At 30.8% G+C, this 20,745-nt stretch overlaps 3 protein-coding genes across 4 annotated transcripts; all 3 read right to left on the reverse strand.

The window, feature by feature from the left end:
* Nucleotides 1-161: 161 nt before the first annotated feature.
* On the reverse strand, nt 162-632 carry LOC131657599 (uncharacterized). Its single transcript, XM_058926979.1, has one exon. It carries the CDS (start codon nt 630-632, stop codon nt 162-164), a length of 471 nt encoding a protein of 156 aa, XP_058782962.1.
* A 3,980-nt stretch (nt 633-4,612) lies between these two features.
* On the reverse strand, nt 4,613-10,139 carry LOC131660392 (probable LRR receptor-like serine/threonine-protein kinase At2g16250). 2 transcript variants are annotated; one of them, XM_058929638.1, is made up of 6 exons: nt 10,010-10,139; nt 9,610-9,693; nt 7,611-9,507; nt 7,104-7,232; nt 6,649-6,671; nt 4,613-5,675 (listed from the first exon to the last, which is right to left on the reverse strand). In XM_058929638.1, exons 3-6 carry the CDS (start codon nt 9,476-9,478, stop codon nt 5,080-5,082), a joined length of 2,616 nt encoding a protein of 871 aa, XP_058785621.1. In that variant the 5' UTR covers nt 9,479-9,507; nt 9,610-9,693; nt 10,010-10,139; the 3' UTR covers nt 4,613-5,079. The 2 variants fall into 2 exon arrangements, with proteins under 2 accessions (XP_058785621.1, XP_058785619.1); XM_058929636.1 differs by having other exon boundaries at nt 9,610-10,135.
* A 3,709-nt stretch (nt 10,140-13,848) lies between these two features.
* LOC131657600 (uncharacterized) lies at nt 13,849-14,953 on the reverse strand. The gene is made up of 3 exons (XM_058926980.1): nt 14,524-14,953; nt 14,288-14,389; nt 13,849-14,066 (listed from the first exon to the last, which is right to left on the reverse strand). Exons 1-3 carry the CDS (start codon nt 14,951-14,953, stop codon nt 13,849-13,851), a joined length of 750 nt encoding a protein of 249 aa, XP_058782963.1.
* Nucleotides 14,954-20,745: the final 5,792 nt, after the last annotated feature.

The following is a 20,745-nucleotide window of genomic DNA, read 5'->3' on the forward strand; positions in this document are numbered from 1 at the left end:
TGTTTGGTCCATACTACAGGTTTAAGTCAACTTCTCACATTCTTTATGATGTGATACCTACAAAGTAATGTGTATGATGTAGGAAACACCTTTTGCAACTCAATTCATCAATGCGGTATTACGACCGGTGACAATGATCTTCAATGTTTTTTCCTTGTTCTTTAAATTTTCTGGCACACTTCTAAAGCCCAATTTGCGTTGTCCTCTTTTTTGCTTTCTAAAAATGTAAGCACGACAGAATAAATCTTTTCGGTAAAGGTAACACCAACAATTTTCAATAGTGTAAGTTTGTACTTGTTGGTCTTATATGTTGAACTAATGATGAGTACAGTGGGAAATATGTTGAACAACTTTATGAAATCATGATGAGTCCAAAATATATCTCGAACGATTTCTCCATCCTTGCACACTCGGTACCTAGATACATAATTTTGATCATCCATAAGTTTCAACAGTTGCGGCATTTCAGTTTTATCGTCCCTTAACACCTTATTGTTAAGAACATGAGTATTGTATACTTGCTTAATATTTAAAATATTTCCGGGTCTTTTACGTTTAAAAGTTACAAGAATGTATTTGAGCTGCACTATATTCAATGTCATGTCAAAAACGATTTCATTCTCTTCAGCCATAATGCAATATGCAATGGGATGGTCAGCTAATTTGTCGCACATGTCATGGTAATGTAAACTACAAATCACATTAAATCTCCATTTATTTGTTTTAAAAGATAATCACACAACTTAAAGAGGTACTCACATTTTCTCAAACCAGTGTCATCTCGTTTCAACTTCTAGATAAAAGTATTTGCCACTTTTTTTTTACATTTTAGTGTCATAAATATAATTCTTTTATCTAAACCATTAATAGACCTTCTGATTACAACACCAAGCCCCAATTTAGATGCCTTCGTGGAGATCCATTGGAGCATATGATCATGAACTTCAAACTCTTATCCATTTGTAAATTGGTTGCCAACATCTACCTTCTTGACATCAACACATTTGGCATCCGTAAACACAATAGGTTTACATATAACATCAGGGTGCACCATATCTAATGCAAACAATAACAAAAAATAGGCAAAAACAACTTGAAATGAATTCTGAACAATTCTGAAAATGCACTTCTGTATTAACTTGTCTAGAATCCAAAGGTACATTTTTGGATACAATGTAACTTTTTCAAGTAAGAAACTAGATTAATATGAGCAATAAGGAATGATATACATGAACTTTACCTTGAATTTCAGATTCTTTTGTTCATTTTGAAGTGTAAAACTTGAATGAGAATGGAAGGATATTTTTCAAGGGTTTTGAAGGAAAATGTGTGTTTGATCATGAAGAAGAAAAACATGCATGGTGCTATTTTATTAAATTTTCTTCTTGATATTTTCGAAAATACACTTCCGAAATCGTGACTGACATGCAAAGTTGACAATTTTTAAATTCCCGCTTCACAAATCTGAAAGTATACATTGGGATTTGTCTCAATGTTGTTAAATTAGGAAATCCTTCATGGGATAGGTCCAGAGATGCATCTTTGGACTAAATTTTAGAAATAAATATGGGGTAAGACTCACTTAGGACGTGTTTTGGGGTAAAAAAGGTGTGTTTGGAAATACACTTCCGGAATCTAAAGGGTATTTTTAGATTTCTTTAGGGTGTTTTTCCACCACTTAGAGGGGATTAAGAAATTCCCTTTTATTTGAGTGGTTGACGGACAAATTTGGTCACTCTTTGGCCTAAATTTGAGAATTGATCCGCCCATACGAGCCTTTTACAAACTGCATTTTTTTACTGTCACTTAGATCCATTTCAACCTAATTTCTAAGAGACTTTGACCTGTCAACCCACTCATATCTGGCACTCTTATTTTTGGTATCGACCAAAATGCCTTTCTCATTATTTACTTCTCAAAATAACATTTGGTTAAGAAAATTTAATCTCAAAAAAGCAATTAAATTTAAAAAATCTGATAGTTCATATCAAACGCGCCTATAAAAAATGAAGTTAACACTATCATATTTTTTTGAAAAATCTGGTAAAAGTTCATAAAATTTCCCAAAAATCTGATAAGAACTCATAGATCCCCTCCAAAAATCCGATAAAAACTTATAGATCTCCCAAAAATCCTAAAGCATATTTGAAAATTTTGGAAATTCAGATCGGGTAAAAAAATATGATTTTATACTGATTTTAAAAAATCCGATATAAACTTGTAGATTTTTTAAATATTCGATAAAAAGTCATGAAATTTTCCAAAAATTCGGTAAAACTAAAATTTTTCTCAAAAGCAAAACATAACTTTTTAAAAAACATAAAAAATCACAAAAGAATATTATGATGTTAAAAAGTACATTATATAGAAGGTCCAATTATGGATAATATCTCAATCCACCTCATAATGTTCTTAGGCACTTGGCAAAATTTTATTTTTCCCTCCGAAAGCAATTTTTTATTTAAAGTTGAATTGTTCCGTAGGTAGATTTACAAAACCGTTTAAACAACGTTAAATAAAAGTTCTGTAGATGCACTTACAAAATAAATTGACGTTAAATAAAAAAAAGTGTTTTCGAAGATATACCTCCGGAAGCAGAGAATTTTTTAAAACGCACATGATGTGTGAGAAACCCTAAAGAATGTGACAAGAGATTGTTCAATTATGAGGGGAGTGATATGACAAAATGTCAACTTGTAAGAATAACTGAACAAATTTCTTTATTTGTGGGTTGTTTCTTTTTTCTCACCTCTAACTTGACCGGGGTGACAAATGATTTAGTACACGGGCTTCATGAACTTCCAATTATTGAGTTATGCGACTTGATGGATTAGCTCGAATTTCAATATTACTCTCTCTTTCTTTGGTTTTATATATTTAAAAATAAAATTTACTTTTAAAATACAATGAATGATCAATGTATTTGAACAATATATACATTACATATTTAATAAATTTAAAAAATTAATATTATCTTATAAATAAAACTAGAGGTGGTATTAAATAAATAAAAAATCATACAATGGATAATAATCGTACATATTCACATATCACATATTTTTATAATTTTAATTTTTTTAAATTTTAATAACTAGCTTTACGATCGGCTAATTTATAATCTTAATTAAATAATCTTTAAAACATCAATCACATCAGTAGTATTATAAAAGATAAATACAACAAAAATATTTATGCAAAAGTAAAAAATATTTGTCATAGCCTATAAAATGCTTTTTTTAAGGACAATAAAATGTAGTTCTACATTATAAAAATTATAAGTCTAATAGTTCAAATATAAAACAAAATAAGTTATAAAATTTTCTTGACCTAAATCTTGATTACTTGATTACGTGCGCAAACGAAAAATAGAAGTATAGAAGAAATTACAAAACTATCATTTTTTTTAACCTTCTCTTCATAACCACTTGAATAAAGTTTTGGGTTAAACATTGTTAGAGTTTCTGTAAATAACTCTTAATCCAATTTTAATTCTTATAAAAATTTATTTAAATATTGGTCCTTTTAAAATTTTTCGTCCATAGCATCCACAAGTTTAGGACATGTCATTTACTTCCTCTATCGAAACTGGCGTGACACATCACATAAAAGATTTTTTGTGACTTGACGTACACGTACCAATGACGAAATGACAAAGATGTTGATGTGGCATGCCACGTCAATTAAGGTCAACAACACATTTCACTATAAAATACGCGTTAGATTGTAGGAGTTACAAATCTCTTTAAAATAACTGAAACCATGATAACTGTAAGAGGATTGACTACCTAAGTTATGAGAGCTCTGCAATACTTCCAACAGTAATGCTCCCAACAATACATAGCCAGAGTGGTTCTTCAATTGTATGTGGGATTGTAAGTATCCAAATGGTTATGTAATGTAGACAGAAGAACAATCACTCTAGCTATGTGGCTATGTACTATCGAGAGAAGTACTGTTGGGAGTATTTCAGAGCTGCTCCTGACAGTACATAGTCAAAGTGATTTTTCTTTTATCATAGGAAGTAGAAAATACGTTACTTATTGATTTCAAAATATATGCATTTTTACTGGATTCTAAAAGACATGTACCTATTTTTATACATTTTTATCGCTTTTTTAAAAAATCGATAAAAACACTTATCAGATATTTAGTATGTTGACCGGTTTTTCTTGTTTGAGAGTAAAAATTTTGAAAATATTTGACAAAAATAAAAAATGAGAAAGATATTTTTTAATATTATTAGAATATGTTGGGGGTGTCATGTACACTTTGGATGTATAGCTAGAAATGCAGGCCCAATGGATCACTATCATATTCCGAATCCATTTTAATCATTACTATGCAATAAACTATTCTTTAAAGCTACCGGTTTAGTCTTGCCAAAGAAAACCATAATGTGTGCATAGTAACAGATTGAATGAAGATTCCAAAACCAACTTAGAGACTCATCAGTACCCATAAAACCAGTAAAACCTGTTTTCTCATTCAGTCTCTGAACTTTTGACCCAGAATTATATCAACTATGATTTGAATGAAGAATAATAACATCTTGCACATTAAAATTAACGAATCTATTTTCTTCAAAATGAGGATGTCACTTTAAAGTATAAAGTAAGTAATATCAACGATTGATAAATAAACCAATAGTTAATATCACATGTACATACATGACAAATCACAAGAATGCTGAATTATCAACCCTTGATTTTCTCATTAATGGTTGAGATTACTTACTTTACTCTCTACTCACTTTAGACGCGCCGAATCCAAAATGTACATTCACTAAAAGACTCGGAACAAAGGGTAAAAAAATTCCAATTACAGGTGAAAAAATGGAGCTTGTCTCTGTCCAAAACAAGCAGTCAAAGAAGTATCCATATCTACCATACCAGTTGCCAATTGGTATTCTCTTCACTCTACATCTATCTCCACAAGTTTGTGTCCGAAATCACTGAAAACAAAAACAATGTTCCCCTTTGAAAGGTATCATGTGTTCCATGTATGAATTTACTGCCAATTTGTCTGTTCAATAAGAGCACAAGGGTATTTAGGAACTAGAAGAAGTAAAAAGTTTAAAACTTAAGCCTCTCTTCCTTCATTCTCCGGCCTCTCTAAATCATGTAAGCGAAATGATGGCTCAGGACATATCTCATTTGAATGACGTCTCCGCGAGGATGAACTACTTGTTGCCGAAAGCTTCAAACTACTTGCTCCTTCTATTTTTGTACCAGAAGCTGCGGGGTTTGTGGTTACATCAGACGAGCTCTGACGCCAACTACCAAACAAAGTAGCATTCCAAGAGCCTCTAGAAGAGGTTGCTTTAAGACGCGCAGAACTCGAACTTTCTTCTCTTACAACTTTTAAAGGGTTTTCCAAAGCCTTGAGAACATATCTCATTGGGGGTCGTCTTGAAGGTTTCGGGTTTAGGCAAGACCTGGCAACAATGGATATTGCCCACACTTCCTCTAAGAAATCCTCGTCCACAACAAGAGACGGGTCAACGATTTTTGTCACGGGCTCCTTGTCATACATGCTTATGCAAGGTAGAATCTGATCAAACCAATCCTTCAATTCAGCCTCACTTGATGCACTAATACCCAGCTTACCAGTCACAAGTTCAAGTAACACTTTCCCAAAGCAATAAACATCATAGGCACAAACAGATGTCGGTAAACCTGTTTTCACAGTACACAATTTGTGTCAAAATAAGAATTAAATAATTATTCTTCCTAGCTCAACATATATTCCTCACGTTACCTCAAGTCAAAAAAGGAGACAATACAATTACCACAAGCATATAAAACAAACCAGGAGATCAATCACACAAATTATTCATAAAAAATACTCAATCTTGCAAGCTAGCACTCGCAACAAGGTATTCGTTTCAAGTTATCTATCATCTCCCAGAATAACTTTTTCAAAAAATTGATGATGGGAATGTTATTCCTAAGGATTTTCGGAAAGAAGTGTTAGGCTAATGTTATGACATTCTCACAAATGTTAAGGATGATGGGAATATTCATTAATGCCATGGTTTAGATACTTCTGGGAATGTGTTTAGGTTTAGATACTTTGAAACAAACACACCACCCTAAAGACAAGTACAGACCACCCAAACTGGCATGAGCTTTTAGAGTGCTTGTCTGGAACAGCAAAGCTTCTCATTCTAACATGCAAACCCAATACAATATATTTTGTAAATATAGATAACCAGAGGGACATCCAACTGCCTCTCTGAAAATGCAAATCACTAGCTCAAAACAACAAAAAAGTGGAAAGTTTCTTTTCTGATACTGATATTCCTATTTCTACTTTGTGGTTCACAGAGACAATTCAGTGATGGTCTGAACACCATTATATACCAACCAATATTTGGGAATTTCTCAGTCCCTAACACCATGGTCAAAAATCCAATGGTGTGTTTGGATTAGCTTATTTTCTGTTCAAAATAGCTTATAAATTTTACTGATACAGCTTTTAGGGGAGGGGGCGTTTTTTCCCCAAGTAAGCAAATCCAAGTATGCACCAAATATTTGTAAGAAGGAAAGTGCAGACTTATGTATGATACAGACAAGAAATCAACCAAGGAATAAAATTGACTCCAAATCCATTCTGAAAACTGAAAACTGAACTTAAGTTTCTACTTACCAGATGCACCTTGTTCAGAGGACCTACACATTAAAAATAGAAATGAGAAATTAGGTGCGTGTTGTTATAGCAAATAACATGCATTTGCAAATATGGCATGAAAACAAGTTAAACTCATAATACAACTCAACTAAAAAGCAATGAAATACAAGAAAATATGAAAGAAAGAGTAGGCTAGAAAAGGGTTCCATAGTTGCAAAGGCAAGAAAAGTCAATGAGTAGTGATTACAAAAAAGCAAATGAGCAACATTCATAATTGAAAACACACGCATACAGACCGGCAAGACAACACATCTAAAATATATAAAACAATTCTAATATCAGTAGAAAATTTCAAAGCATAAGCATTTTTCCCCAAAAACAGCCTAAGTGATTAAGCCCTGCAATATGCACAATGACCAATTAAATATAAGTCTCATGGCATTCATTATATACAACGTTGGTGGAGTACTTACTGAGGCAATCGCAGAAACCGGGTGATTTTACTTTGATGGGTATCACCTTCTTGAGTACAGGCTTCACTTAGACTTCCTAACCGAACTTCATACTTGTCATCGAGAAGTATACTGCTCGCTTGAATATCTCTACAATAATTACAAGACATACTTATTAAGCTTGAACTAATATTAGGTAAACATGTTACTTCTCCATTCCAATCAATTCGAGAGAATACATTCACAAGTTGAACTTGTTTCCAACTTAGTTTTTTTCAACTCTTTTGAGTGACAACTAGCAAGTGGATAGTAACACACTAAAATAATGACAATATTTCTTAAAGATGTCACAAATGCACAGTCACCTTAAGGATATAGAAACAAAACCAACCTTTATGACAGTATCTTTTATAAATAATTAGTTACGGCGATAATAAACCAGGTATCGTATCAGTTCTCAAAATGGAATAGCTTGCCAAAACAGACAAGAAATAATAAAAACAAGCAAGAGGGGGAATCCAAAAATACCTGTGAACAATAGGTGGAATACAATCATGATGCAGATACGATATGGCCTCTGCTGCTCCAGTAGCAATCTTTAACCTGGTTATCCAGTCCAATGACTGCAAAGAACCATCTTCAGATGTGGTGTTTTTGAAGAATAAGCAATTAGACAAGTCCCCTTTTGGCATAAGTTTATAAACCAGGAACTTCTCATTCTCGTTTTCTAAGCAGTGACCTAATAAGGGAACAAATCTCGGATGAGAAACCTTATTAAAAAAGTCCAATTCCGATAGGTAAGAGTCCTTTTTCATAGATCGCATGTCGATCCTTTTGATGACAATCGGAATCCCATTTTCCAAGACACCATTGTAGAAATCCCCGGTGTGGCCTTGTTTTATAAGATTTGCATCATTGAAATCTCCCGTTGCCTGAAGCAACTGATGATACGTAAACGAGTCTCCTACATTTGCAAGGTTTATCGATACACCAGGAGGCGGAGGACTGCCTGCAGTAGGAGCAGGGCCCACACCATTTCCCCTTGGACTTGAATTACCCCTTTTACGAGCGCACAAAAGCAACAGTACCACTAACAAAACCAAAAGTGCAAGTAAACCCAGTCCACCTAAAACTGCCGCTAATATAATCTTAGTTTTATTACTTTTCCCAGAACCTCCTGTGGAATTTGTCGTATTCGGTTGTCCAAAATTATCAAAACTGAGCCCCCTATTCACATAAAACGACGCACATTCCACCGTTGACTTCTGATTTGTCGCATCCTGGAGACAGTTACTATCTAATGATACGTTATGCATGAAATCCAAAACCTTACCCTCATAATAATTGTTTGAAAGATCAACAAAACTGAACCTTCTGAGCACAGGTGTAAGACCTCCATAAAACATATTATGAGATATATTTAGAACAGCAACAGTCGAATCGACAGAGGAACTAGAATTCGGAAGCAAACCACTGAAGTTATTGGAAGACACATCTACGAACGTCAACCTCGGCAGCGACCACAACTCAACAGGCAAAGAACCAGTAAAATTACTTTTCCTCAGAACTACAATCTGCAAGTTCCCCAACCCTTTCAAATCCGGAAGAACACCGCCGGAGAAAGAATTCTCACTAAGATCAAGGTCAACCAAGCTAACAAGACCTCCCAATTGTGCAGGCAAAGAATTTAAGCTATTACCAGAAAGGTTCAAGTACTGTAACCTAGAAAGAGTCCCTAAACGCGAAGGAACAGGCCCGGAGAAAAAATTCCCCGACAAATCAAGTGACGAAAGATTCGCAAGAAACCCAAAAGACTCCGGTATAATCCCCGTAAGAGAATTCCCTGCGAGATCAAGAACCGAAAGCGACGAGAGTTGACCTAAACTATCAGGAACATTTCCAGTAAGATTATTATCAGCAAGATAAAGAGCAGTAAGCCTAGTCAAATTCCCAACAGAATTCGGAATAGCATTTCCAATGGAACAAGAACGAAGATCAAGCACGCGAAGCGAACCAAGACTAACCCCAAACAAATCAGGAATAGCCCCAGGAAGGTAAAAACCAGAGGCATTAAAAGACTCCAACAAAGTGAAATTAACCAAAGCATCAACAGAAAACTGAGGGTTTCTCCTACCAATTCTTGTTCTTCTAAAACCCGAGATATTGATCCCAACAACACGGCCATTCCGACACGTTATACCAATCCAGATTAAGCAAGGGTCGGGTTTTCTTGGCCATTCTTTGGTTCTCAAACCTAAAGAAGCTCGAAGTTGAAGAAGTGCTGCACGTTCTGTAGGTGAACTCAATGGCTTAATCTCAATCTGTTCCAATGTTAGCTCAAAAGACAGAAACAATAGCAATAAAGCAAACCAAACTGTGAATCTTCGATCCACCATTGATCCAATCTTGATATTAAACCATTGACCTAAGTGTATGAATCAGAATTCAGTATTTATGCATTTTAATATTCAACATTTTAGTATATAATATATAATTGAAATAAAAAATAAGAACAAGTGTAAATAACCTGAATCAGAAGAGTGGTTCTATGTCTTCAATGGTTGTTGTTGTTGTTGTGTTTTCTACCTACTCTTTTCTTCTTCTTCTTGTTCTTTGGGCAGAGGGAAAATAAAGAAGAAATTTAAATTTGGAGAAAATAAAAAAGAAATTTATTATTAATAAATAAATAGGGTGGGTTGAAATTAAAAATTAAAAAAAAAAAAAAAACTATGTGAGAGAGAGAGAAGAAGAAAATGATAGTAAGAGGTAGGGTGATTGTGATGGTGGTGGTGGTGATGGTGGTGGTGGTGGTTGTTGTGGTGGTGGTGATTTTTTTCTCTCTCTTCCACGCACCACCGCAATATGTGAGTGAGTGAGGGTGAAATGGGAAAAGAAGCGATAATTCCGGTAAGTACAGCTAAGCTTACACATGCACTTCTTCTTCTTCTTCTTCTGTGTGTGCGTCTTGTTGAGCTGATTTTATGTTTTAATGTTTATTATTTCTTGTGTGTGTGTATAGTATACCCCTCTTTACTCCACATTACCACTTTCTCTAAACCTTCTCTCTCTCTCTCTCTCTCTCTCTCCTCTCTCTAAATCTTCCTTTCTCTCTCCTCTTTTTTTCTATTTAAAAAATTGATAAAAAAAATTTAATTGAATTAATAATCTCTTATTTAACTATATTTGAATTTTTTATTTTAAATTTATGACATGGTAATGACACAATTTCTCACAACTATTTGTTGTTTATCTTCTATTGAATTCTTTTAATATTTTATTTTAAATATGAGTTGATAGAAGAAATTTCGAAAATCTATCATCTTTAAATATGAAAAGGTTAATTTTATTAAGAAAAAAAATTATTTTGAAAATGTTGTCTTTAAATGTGCCTTATCAAGTTAAATTAGTAATAATAATATCATGTTATAGAAAAAAGATGGACCAAAAAGGTTATAAAATAAGAGATAAAAGAAATATGATGTTAGAAAATGACTAATTAAAAACTCATTTTACCAAAATAATTAGATGTGAGATTCGCGCATGTAATTTTAATATACACTTTAGAATGTCAAAAAAATTAACTTACAATGTTTTTCTTCTTTTTATATGGTTGAAAATAATAATATTTAATTTTGTATTGAATGTTGAAGGTGAGCTTTTTAACACATGTTACACATCTATTTACATTAATAATTTCTTTTTACAAACTATTTTCATTAACTATTCAATATATATATATATATATATATATATATATATATATATATATATATATATATATATATATATATATATATATATATATATTTTTGTCTCTATAAGTATCTTAACCTTCTTTTTTTAGTCTTTATTAAAAAATAATATATTTTATTTTCTATGAAATTGTTATGCATGTAATTTTAATTTCTTCTATTAAATTAATGTATATTTTTGAATAAGACATGTTTAGTCTCTTTTGTTATAGGAATTGGATAAACATATAAGGAACTTTGCTTGGAGTGATGATCTTGTTTCATAGAAAACTTGTCACAGATAGGGGAAAGAGTGAAAGAGTTATATTTGAAATATAACTTAGTAATTTATGATAAACTTTATTTCAAGTATTAAATAGTTGAATCTCTTAATTATTTGGTCAAAATTTTGATGATTGACTTGTCCAGTGCATTAAAATATATATATTGAAGGAGATGAATTATAAATAAATGTAAGTATCTTATATGCATAGTTGAGACACTTGTTTTTTAAAACAATGTGCTAACAAATGCCCCTACTATACTAATTAATGAAATAATAAAATGGTATTTATTACTAAAAAATTAATTATGATATTAAATGGAGTATAAAAGTTAATAATTGTTTGTTTTTTAATTCTCAAAAGCATTCAATTTTAGCTATAATACAGTATTAATATATTTTAAGAAATTACCTTTTAACTAGTGTTAAAATCAAATTTTTAAGACTACAGAATAATTTGTCATTACAAATATTTTTATATTGAAAATTGTATTTTTATTCCAAAAATAAAATATTCAATCATTAATATTTAATAATATATAAACCAATTATTTTTAAAGAAAACCTTTTATGTTATATAAAGAAAATCTTTCTAAACAATGATGCAAAAATAAATTGACTTAAAAGCATGTTGGATAAGAAAAAGAAGTTTTTTATCTTTTAAATTTTGTTTTTAATATGATAGTTTCAAAAACAAACTATTCAACATTTTCCTAGAAAAATTAGTATTTATCCTACAAAGATAAATAGATGAATGATAAATAGTTAATATTCTTTTTCAAATAATTTAATAACAAAAATCACATACCTAAAATTAAGGATGACAACGGGTCGGGTCGGGTGCAGGTTTCGCACTATCTAAACTCGCACTTAAAATCGGTATCCGAACTCGAATTCAAACCTAAAAGTTGTTCGGGTGGCAAAATAACACGCCCACACTCATTGAGTTCGGATTTTTCACCCAAACCCACTATAAAATATATAAGCGGGTGTGATTTTGGGTTTCGGGTGCGGGTTTCACACTACCCAAACCCGCACCCGAAATATCTGGTGGCACTCGAATCCGAACTCAAACCCAATCAACTCATATTTACCCGTTGACTTAGGTTCGGATGCGGGTGCGCCCCGCGGGTTTACGTATGCTTGTCATCCCTACCTAAAATGTGAGAAATATTTTTTTTGTCAGATAATTTAATAACAAAAATCACATATTAAATGTGAGAAATCCAAAAATTATAAATTTCAAATTGTACTCTAGAAATTGATTTCTTGATTTCTCACATTTTTAGAGAGGTCAATTTTTGTGCGGATTCTCTGGCCAATTTCGGTTTATCTAGCAAAAAGCTTCACTTGGTTCACTTATATTCTTAATGACATTTATTCGGATTACTTGCTAGACAAGTCGGGTACTCCTAAATTTAGGATTTGTTCTTAAGAGATTTTTTGGCCTGGTCGCCCTCTTGTGTATCTTGTAATCTTTCCTTTCCTTTTAATATATTTTGAGTTTATTTAAAAAAAAATTGTACATCAACGCATCATGAATTGATAAAATAGTAAATAATCTATAATTTTGTTTAGTTAAATCAAATCACTTGATAGTTTTGCAAAAACATCACATTATAAAAATGTGAGTTTGAATTCGTGACATCATAATTATTTATTTTTAAAAGATAAATTTTCAGTCATTAAATAACTTGACTAATTAAATAAGGTTTAAATATATTTTTAGCCCCCTATTTTAATATTCTTAACTTTTTGCATCATTTAAAAAAATTAACTTTTTGATTCCCATTTTTTCAAATTTCTTTTTTTTTTTTTTGGTCCTCCAAAACAAAACAGGATTTTAATGATGTGCCAGGTACATATGTGTCACCTACTATATTTTTACGCCATGTCATTATATTTTATTATTTTAAAACAGTTAATTATTTTTAATATTTAAAATAATTTAAATTAATTCTTATTTTTCATTTAAATCAATATTTAATGAAATAACTTTTCTATTATATCACTTTCCAACTTGCCATCCTATTCTGTCGTCTGAAATAATATTTTGGGTAAACAATAGTTTGTAAACAAATTAATTTATTAATATTATGTGTAAATAATGTAACGAGTTTTAAAAAAATCATCTTACCCCTTGATTTTATTGATAAACTGAGAGGTATGATGCACTAGTTTTAAAAATAATTAAAATGGAGATGTTGGGATTCGAACTCATGTACATATAACTTAACCCCTTGGTTATTTATTAATTGAGGGATAAAGTGACCGTTTTTCATAACGTCATTCGTTACCTCGCTTCTTTAACCAATGTTAAATGCATTTTGCGTCCGTGGTGAAACATGTTATTTGTCGTGCATGTTGCGTTACAATAAGGCATTAGCCGTGTAATATTAAAAATGTCACTTGTAATGCCAAATCAACAAAACTACTTAACGTTATTTACCAAAAATTGACATAAATAATTTCATAAACTAGCAAAGGTGTATTTGAGAAACTAATAGTAAGATTTACGGGACAAAAACATCAACATGAAACAAACAAAAGAGACCATATATCTGATTGAGACTACTTTTTACGGAGAGGTTAATATAAAAACTCATGTTTTTGTTAAACTTGATATTCGGTCCTATGACAGACTAATTTAAGGAAGACCAATTTCATCCTCCACCATGTTGCGTCATAACAAGGCATAAGACATGTAATATTAAAAATGTCACTTGTAATGCCAAATCAAATAAACTTAACATTATTGACAAAAAGCTAACAAACGCTTAATAGAAAGAAGAATAAAATTAAACTCAGACGAATTAGTAGCTATAGAATGAATGCCTTGAGTAACCACTTGAGAGTCACTTTGGAATATCACATAATCCAAGTTCATGGTAACAACATGTTGAACAACTTCTTTCAATGCTAAAGACCCAGCTTCTATAGATGACATACTACCTATATCCCAAGCAACTCCTGCAGTAATGAATTTACCGATGTTATCATGAAAACATCAACCTTTATTAATAGAACGATGAAGTTTGTTGAAATCGGCATCAGCATTACACTTCACTCAACCTTCAGCTGGAGGAGACGCACTAAAGAATTTTGATTAATATTATTCCTTTCATGAGTATCTTGGACTGCGAACCCATCCTGCCAATTAAAATAGGCTTGCAAGCCTAATCTAAAGATACCCTCCCTTACATAATTCCAAACTATATTGTTACGGTTCTTCCAAATCACCTCTACCATCATAGCAAAAGTACATGCATCCTTCCTATCTTCTATATTGCTGCCTGCCAACACTGAATAATGGTGTTACACCCGAAAAACACATGTCAATTCTCTTCTTCATTGACTTCGCAAATTGGGCATTCCAACGGACATTGAACATAGTGTTGTCTGAGTCTAACCCGCGACAGCAAGAAACCTCTACAAATTCTCCACAAAAGGTGTTTAACTCTAGGCGGAGCCATAATGTTCCACAAATTCTCCCAATTACCGACAACTTTACAATTAGAGTGATAACCAAGCGAGTTCCTCCAGAGTCTATAACCTGTACTGACACTATACTCGCCATTATTATCTTCGTTCCAAACCAGCCCATTAACTACCATGTCCTCAACCAAAGGAACATTCAAGATCTCCTTTGCAACTTGAGGATACGGACCCCCTAAACGAACATCTTTACTTCCACGAATCCCAGGCTCATTTAATACCCTAATTTGGCTACCATCTCTAATACTCCACCTACACCCCATCCACAAAACATCTCTTGCTTTCCAAAGACTTGCTTTGAAGAACCTGGAAACTAAAGAGTGGGGCTTGGTCAGCAATTTCCACCCTTGTTTAGGTACCATAGCTAAGTTAAAATTTTTTAAAAACTCAATATCCAACTTTATGACCGACTAATATAAAGGAGATCGGTCTCTCATAAATTTAAACTTGAGATATTAAGAGAACCACATTCACAAACTCTTATCATCAAGACTTACTATCCGAGAATAGTTAATAAACGGTATGCTTTTTATTTTTGTGAGAATGATTTTTACTATAAGTAGATTAATAATGAAAAACTCATATTTAGAATGAAAGAAATTTTCCTTTTAGAATTGTTAAAAAAAAGCTTTGTGTTAAGAAAGAATGTTGCACGAATATTATATTATGTGTTTTATATTTTAGTTATAATAAAATGCTTTTATATATTTTTATTGTTTATTAATGGGATTTTAATAGTAAACATTATTTTATAGTTTAAAATCGTATGTTGGTCACTATAAGTTAGCGTATTTTTAGTCTCTAATTTAAATTTTTTCTAAATAATTTTTTAATATTAATTTTTTTTAGTTTTAGTCTTCAAGTTAAAATTCGCAGGAAATCTACTGATTTTTCTGCGAATTTTAAATTTAAGGACTAAAAGCGAAATTTTTTAACCTTTGAGGGCTATTTTCAGAAAAACCCAACTTAAAAACTAAAAACAAAAACGCGCTAACTTGGAGGGAACAACATACTATTTAGGTCTTATTTTTAATTGTATTATAATTATATTTCAAAACATATATAGTATATAATAAAGGTAAAACCACATTTTTCGTCATTTATCTATCTTTAAATCTATAATGATTTTTTAACAAAAATTGACTGAATCAACTATTCAACCATTGAGAAAGTAAACAGTTGTATGGATCAATTTCTATTTATTCGCAAAACGAATATGTAATCATGATGAGGTTTTAATTTTACCAATTAAAGAAAAGATATTTTTAATGACTTTATAGATGAGCTATTATTTTCTAGCAGATACGAAGATTTCAATTTTCAACTACTTGACTTATCTTCTTTAAAACCTCTTTAAGAGAACATTAAAGATGATTAATCATAACCAAATAAAATAGGTAGTTTTTAACTTATGATTTGATTGATTCTTTTATTTTATGTAATTTTTTTCACCATCATCATCATCATCTTCATCGGTATCAGTCGATTGAATCGTTTAATCTGTTTAAGAAATCAGTTATGATATCAACTAGTTTTAGTTGTCTCACAATCGCAGTTGCAGAAGATCGAATCGCGATCTTCCTTATCAAGTTTAATCTCAATCACCACTGGATTAATTAACTATGAGTTATTTCAGGGGTGACAAAACGGATCCGGTCTATTGAGCATCTCTGTTTTGCTCGTATTTTAATGTGACTGTCCCGTCTCGTATTTTATGCGAGTTTTTACAGACACAAACATTAACATAAATTTTTTGTATTTTTAATCTTAAAAAATATAGTGTCGGCAATCTTATCCCGTCTCACCCTCACTTTTTGTGGGACGGGTCAAAGTATTAAGTTCGCACCATTAACTATGTCAGTCTCGCCCCGTCCATTTTTTTTGTTGGTTTTTGCGAAATAGACATGCCCTTTTGCCAGTCCTAATTATTTATACTATAATCTTATGTCAACAGTGACAACACGTGCAGGGAGTGTAGTCTAATATATATTATTATTCATTAGTAAGTGGCTCAATCAATTATCAAATAATCGACTACTTTCTTTTTGACCAAATATTTATCAAATAATAATGCTGGTCTTTTCTTTATACCTTTTTAATAATTAAATTAACAACTATACAAGCATTAAAATAGTCAACTCTTGATTTTTGAATGGGTCTAAAGAAAAAGAAGAGATTAATTAAAATGTTAAATTAGGAAAGTATTTTAGATTTTTAGATTAGTGATATTAAAATTGAATGGAGGTGCAGGAGTTTGGTTTTTCTGCCCGAATGTCTGCGGCAATAGTCATTTTCTCAACTACAAATTGATAGATATCTGCTGCATCATCATCCGTTTTCTTTCTCAAGTTTGCTTGTGTATAACGTGAAGTTTCCAACTTAGTACTAACTTTTATCATTAATGTGATTATGTGAAGTTACTTTCAGTTTTCATCTTTGAAAAATATTGGCTACAGAAATATAATAAGATATAGATATAATAAAAAACAATTTTTTACAAGTAATTAATCAAACAATTTTGGTACAAAAATTTGAAAGTAATTTTTTGTCTAAACCCATTTTTAGAAAAGATTTGATTCTTTTTCCTAAAAAACAATTTTTTTAGAAAACTAAATTCTGAAAATATATCATTAGATTTTATTATAATATCAATGAGAACTTTTATACATTTTAACACATACCTTCCTTATTTCTTCTAAACATGGTTTGCTCTAAATTCCATTAATTCATAAACTGCTACCATTTGGTTTATGATAACTTTTGCTAACAACTCACATACTAACATGATTCTTATTAATATTTCTTATTAACTAATGTGATTTTAAATATAAAAAATTGCATCCTCTCAACATTTCAGATTTTACCATATTTTATTAATTAATAAAATTATGTTCTATTTATTTAAAGTATACTATAAAATTGATAATTTTTTTAAATAAAGTACAAAATCTTATTAAAAAATTATCTAAAAAAGAAAAAATATTAAATAATGAATAACAAATGTGATTTATAATAAAAAAATCGCATCTTCCCAACATTACAAAAATTTCACCATATTTTTTAGTTAATAAAATTATATTCTTTTTATTTAAAGCACACTATAAAATTGATAATTTTTTAATAAAGTTCAAAATCATATTAAAAAGCTATTTAAAAAAAATTAAATAATAAATAATGAGTGAGTTGTAATTATTGTAAATTGAAAATTTTACATAAAGTAAACAATACAGCTAATACGTTTTCTCTCATTTTTAAACATTTTCAAGAAAACTTCATCTTTTATATATTTTTTTCAATTCACAATCAAATTATTATATAATGAATAGTCATTATTTTTTATTGGGTTAAATATGTTAGTGGTCCCTATAAATATGACACTTTTCTCTTTATGAAAAATAATTTCTTAAACTCCTAAAATTATTGTTTTTTAGAAAAAAGAATCAAATCTTTTTTTAATTTTCAGAAAAAAATTATTTTCAAATTTTTGTACCAAAATTTGTATTTTAATTTTCAGGAATTATTTGATATAGACAAAAAATTATTTTCAGATTTTTGTACCAAAATTGTTTGATAAATTGTTTGTGGGAAATTATTATTTTTTCAGTTATTTAAAGGGGGTTTAAAACCCCCGCAATCTTCCTCTTTTTCTTTAATTCTACCTTTGTCTGACGTGGCGAGACATGTGTCATGCCATGTAAGCCTCCGTTAGAGCAATCTAACGGGAGGGACCAAAATTTGTGACGGAAAATTTTATGAGGACCAAAATTCGACGAAACTTTTTGTAAGTACTAAAAGTGAAAAGTGCCATATTTATAGGGACTAAAAACTTATTTAACCCTATAGATATATGATGTCATATTATTTGTTTTCTTTGATGCTGTAATGGCAAACATGATAAATGACAAAGTTATATGTGTGAAACAATTACATTTTTTTCATAAATTAACAAAATAATTACGAATAGAGATTAACGGATATACATTGTCAGTGTAAAAAATATTACATTAACAATATATTATTACCATTAAAATAGATTATTTTAATAAAAATTAAAATAAAAATAAAATAATTTTAACAAATTAACAGTTGAATTCTGTGTAAAATATCTTTACACTACAATTAAATTTTTCAAATAAATAAATAATTTTACATAGTTTTGAAAATTATTAATACTAATAAACAATTTCAAGTTTTTAAAAAAATCACATTGAGCTTAGCAATTCTATTAAATATATATTAGGTGAGATAAATAACAAACATGTGATTATATTATATATAAATGACAAAATTATTCTTATAAAAAGTTATATTAGTTTATAAAAAAAGATTAACATTCATATTTGTGTAACTAAAAATAATTTATTTGTCAGCACAATACCAATCAAAAGAAATTTTAAAGAATTTGACTGCGCGCAGTAACATGGTAAGAAGTATAGAGACGAAGACTTTTAATATCCTTTTATGATACAAGAGATCTTGAGAAGAGCCCTTAACTTTTAAATTTTGTTGTTGATTCAAGCTAATATGACTAACTTTGTCGTATGGAAAGTTCAAGTAAAATAAGGAAGTTCGTGTGATATCATATGTCTACCTTACATTAGTTGTTTGACTTTACTCCATCTTATCTACTCTTCTTAACACATAATATTTTCCAAGGTAAACATGATCAAACTAGATGTTCATTTTGACAACGTCAACATCAGCAATAAAAATAAAATGAAATATACAACAACATCAACAACTAAACCCTAACCCATTAAATGAGGTCAGTGATAAGTGTCAATTTGTAGTGCTTTTGTATATATAGTTTTGTGGCACTTATCGTGTTTTTGTGTAAATTCTGTTGAATAATCCCCTGTTTAGTGTGTAAATATGTTTAGTTTATTTATACTTGTGTTTTGATTCATTTGTGTACTTTTTGATAGTTTTATATTCATTTTGTAGGTATTGATGCATATTTGGAGCATGAGCAATAAAGTGTCGAAGACACGACTTCAAATGCGCGATTTTGAGCAACGAAATCAACACATCAACGAATAAGGCTCACAATCAAAGAATAAAAATCATCAATTTGGTTGATATTTTATCATTGTTAGATAGGAGATTGAATAATCTTTCTAATGCTTCGAACCAGACGCAAATCGGAGTTACGGTTCTTAAGTTATGATCGAAATAGTGCATAATTTTTTGTTGTTTCTGGTGTAATTCGCGGAACGAGCCGTAACGATCCAAATACATGAATAAGTTGCTGTATTGAGCCGTCGGGCGAGCCGTTTAGTCGTCGGACGAAGCGGTCCTGATAGAAATACCTTTTAAGGGCCAAAAACACAATTTTTAGGTTATGTTTTGGGTACTTTTGAATCCCAACTCATCAACCTTCATTTTTTGGTAGATTTAGCTTGGAAACAACATTTGAGACTTGCAAATAGATGATTCGGGAATTGATTGATCATCAATCGGCGATGATAAATCGGGAGATGTTTGGTTTTCTTTTTTTCTTTTCTTTGTATTTCTCTTTTGTTGAGTTTGTATGTAAATTACTCTAAACACATAGATGATTGTTACTCGTTCTACTAGTTGCATAAAGTTTGCTTTACAAATCTTAATCGGTGTTTTTATGATCTTTTTGCTTAATCACTCCGGAGTTATGTTGTTATCGAAATATGCTTCGTGAATCTTGATTAGGAGAATACCTGTTAGTTCTAGATTCTAGACATAGGGTTTGGGGTTAACATCCACTTAATATCAGAGTTTAATGCTTTTGTGTTGTTCGGTCGGTTGAGACATCGTCGAAAGAGCAGTATAGTTGAACTTTTGTCGGTGTTGCAGAAATGGACATTGATGTGAGGGATATGTGGTGATTCTGATGAGTATTGTAGATGAGTGCGGTGGGGTGATAAATCTAAGTTTGTGAGGAGTAGTTTAGATTCAAACCATATAAGTTATTCTCTATCAAGAATGTATTTATTTTATGTTCATATATTATATTTTCCGTTTTTACTTAAACCCATTTAATCCAAACTCATATCTTTGGAAAGGCAAAATACTCTTTTTGGTCCCATAAATTTACCTCAAGATTCATTTTGGTCTCTTAACTTAAAAAATGTTTATATTAGTCCCTTAACTCTTCAAATTGTTTCATTTTAGTCCTTTT

The sequence above is a fragment of the Vicia villosa genome, linkage group LG3 (genome assembly GCF_029867415.1).
Source record: "Vicia villosa cultivar HV-30 ecotype Madison, WI linkage group LG3, Vvil1.0, whole genome shotgun sequence".
NCBI classification, from domain to species: domain Eukaryota; kingdom Viridiplantae; phylum Streptophyta; class Magnoliopsida; order Fabales; family Fabaceae; genus Vicia; species Vicia villosa.

Excerpts from the sequence above, each read along its gene's own strand:
- LOC131657599 (XM_058926979.1), bottom strand. The coding sequence starts at position 632 with ATGGCTGAAGAGAATGAAATCGTTTTTGACATGACATTGAATATAGTG.
- LOC131660392 (XM_058929638.1), bottom strand. The coding sequence starts at position 9,478 with ATGGTGGATCGAAGATTCACAGTTTGGTTTGCTTTATTGCTATTGTTT. Across the intron at positions 6,672-7,103 it reads CGGTTTCTGCGATTGCCTCA|GTCCTCTGAACAAGGTGCAT; the intron begins GTAAGTACTCCA and ends TTTAATGTGTAG. Across the intron at positions 5,676-6,648 it reads CTCTGAACAAGGTGCATCTG|GTTTACCGACATCTGTTTGT; the intron begins GTAAGTAGAAAC and ends CTGTGAAAACAG.
- LOC131657600 (XM_058926980.1), bottom strand. The coding sequence starts at position 14,953 with ATGGTACCTAAACAAGGGTGGAAATTGCTGACCAAGCCCCACTCTTTA. Across the intron at positions 14,390-14,523 it reads TTTGTGGAGAATTTGTAGAG|GCAGCAATATAGAAGATAGG; the intron begins GTTTCTTGCTGT and ends CAGTGTTGGCAG. Across the intron at positions 14,067-14,287 it reads TTGGAATTATGTAAGGGAGG|GAGTTGCTTGGGATATAGGT; the intron begins GTATCTTTAGAT and ends TCATTACTGCAG.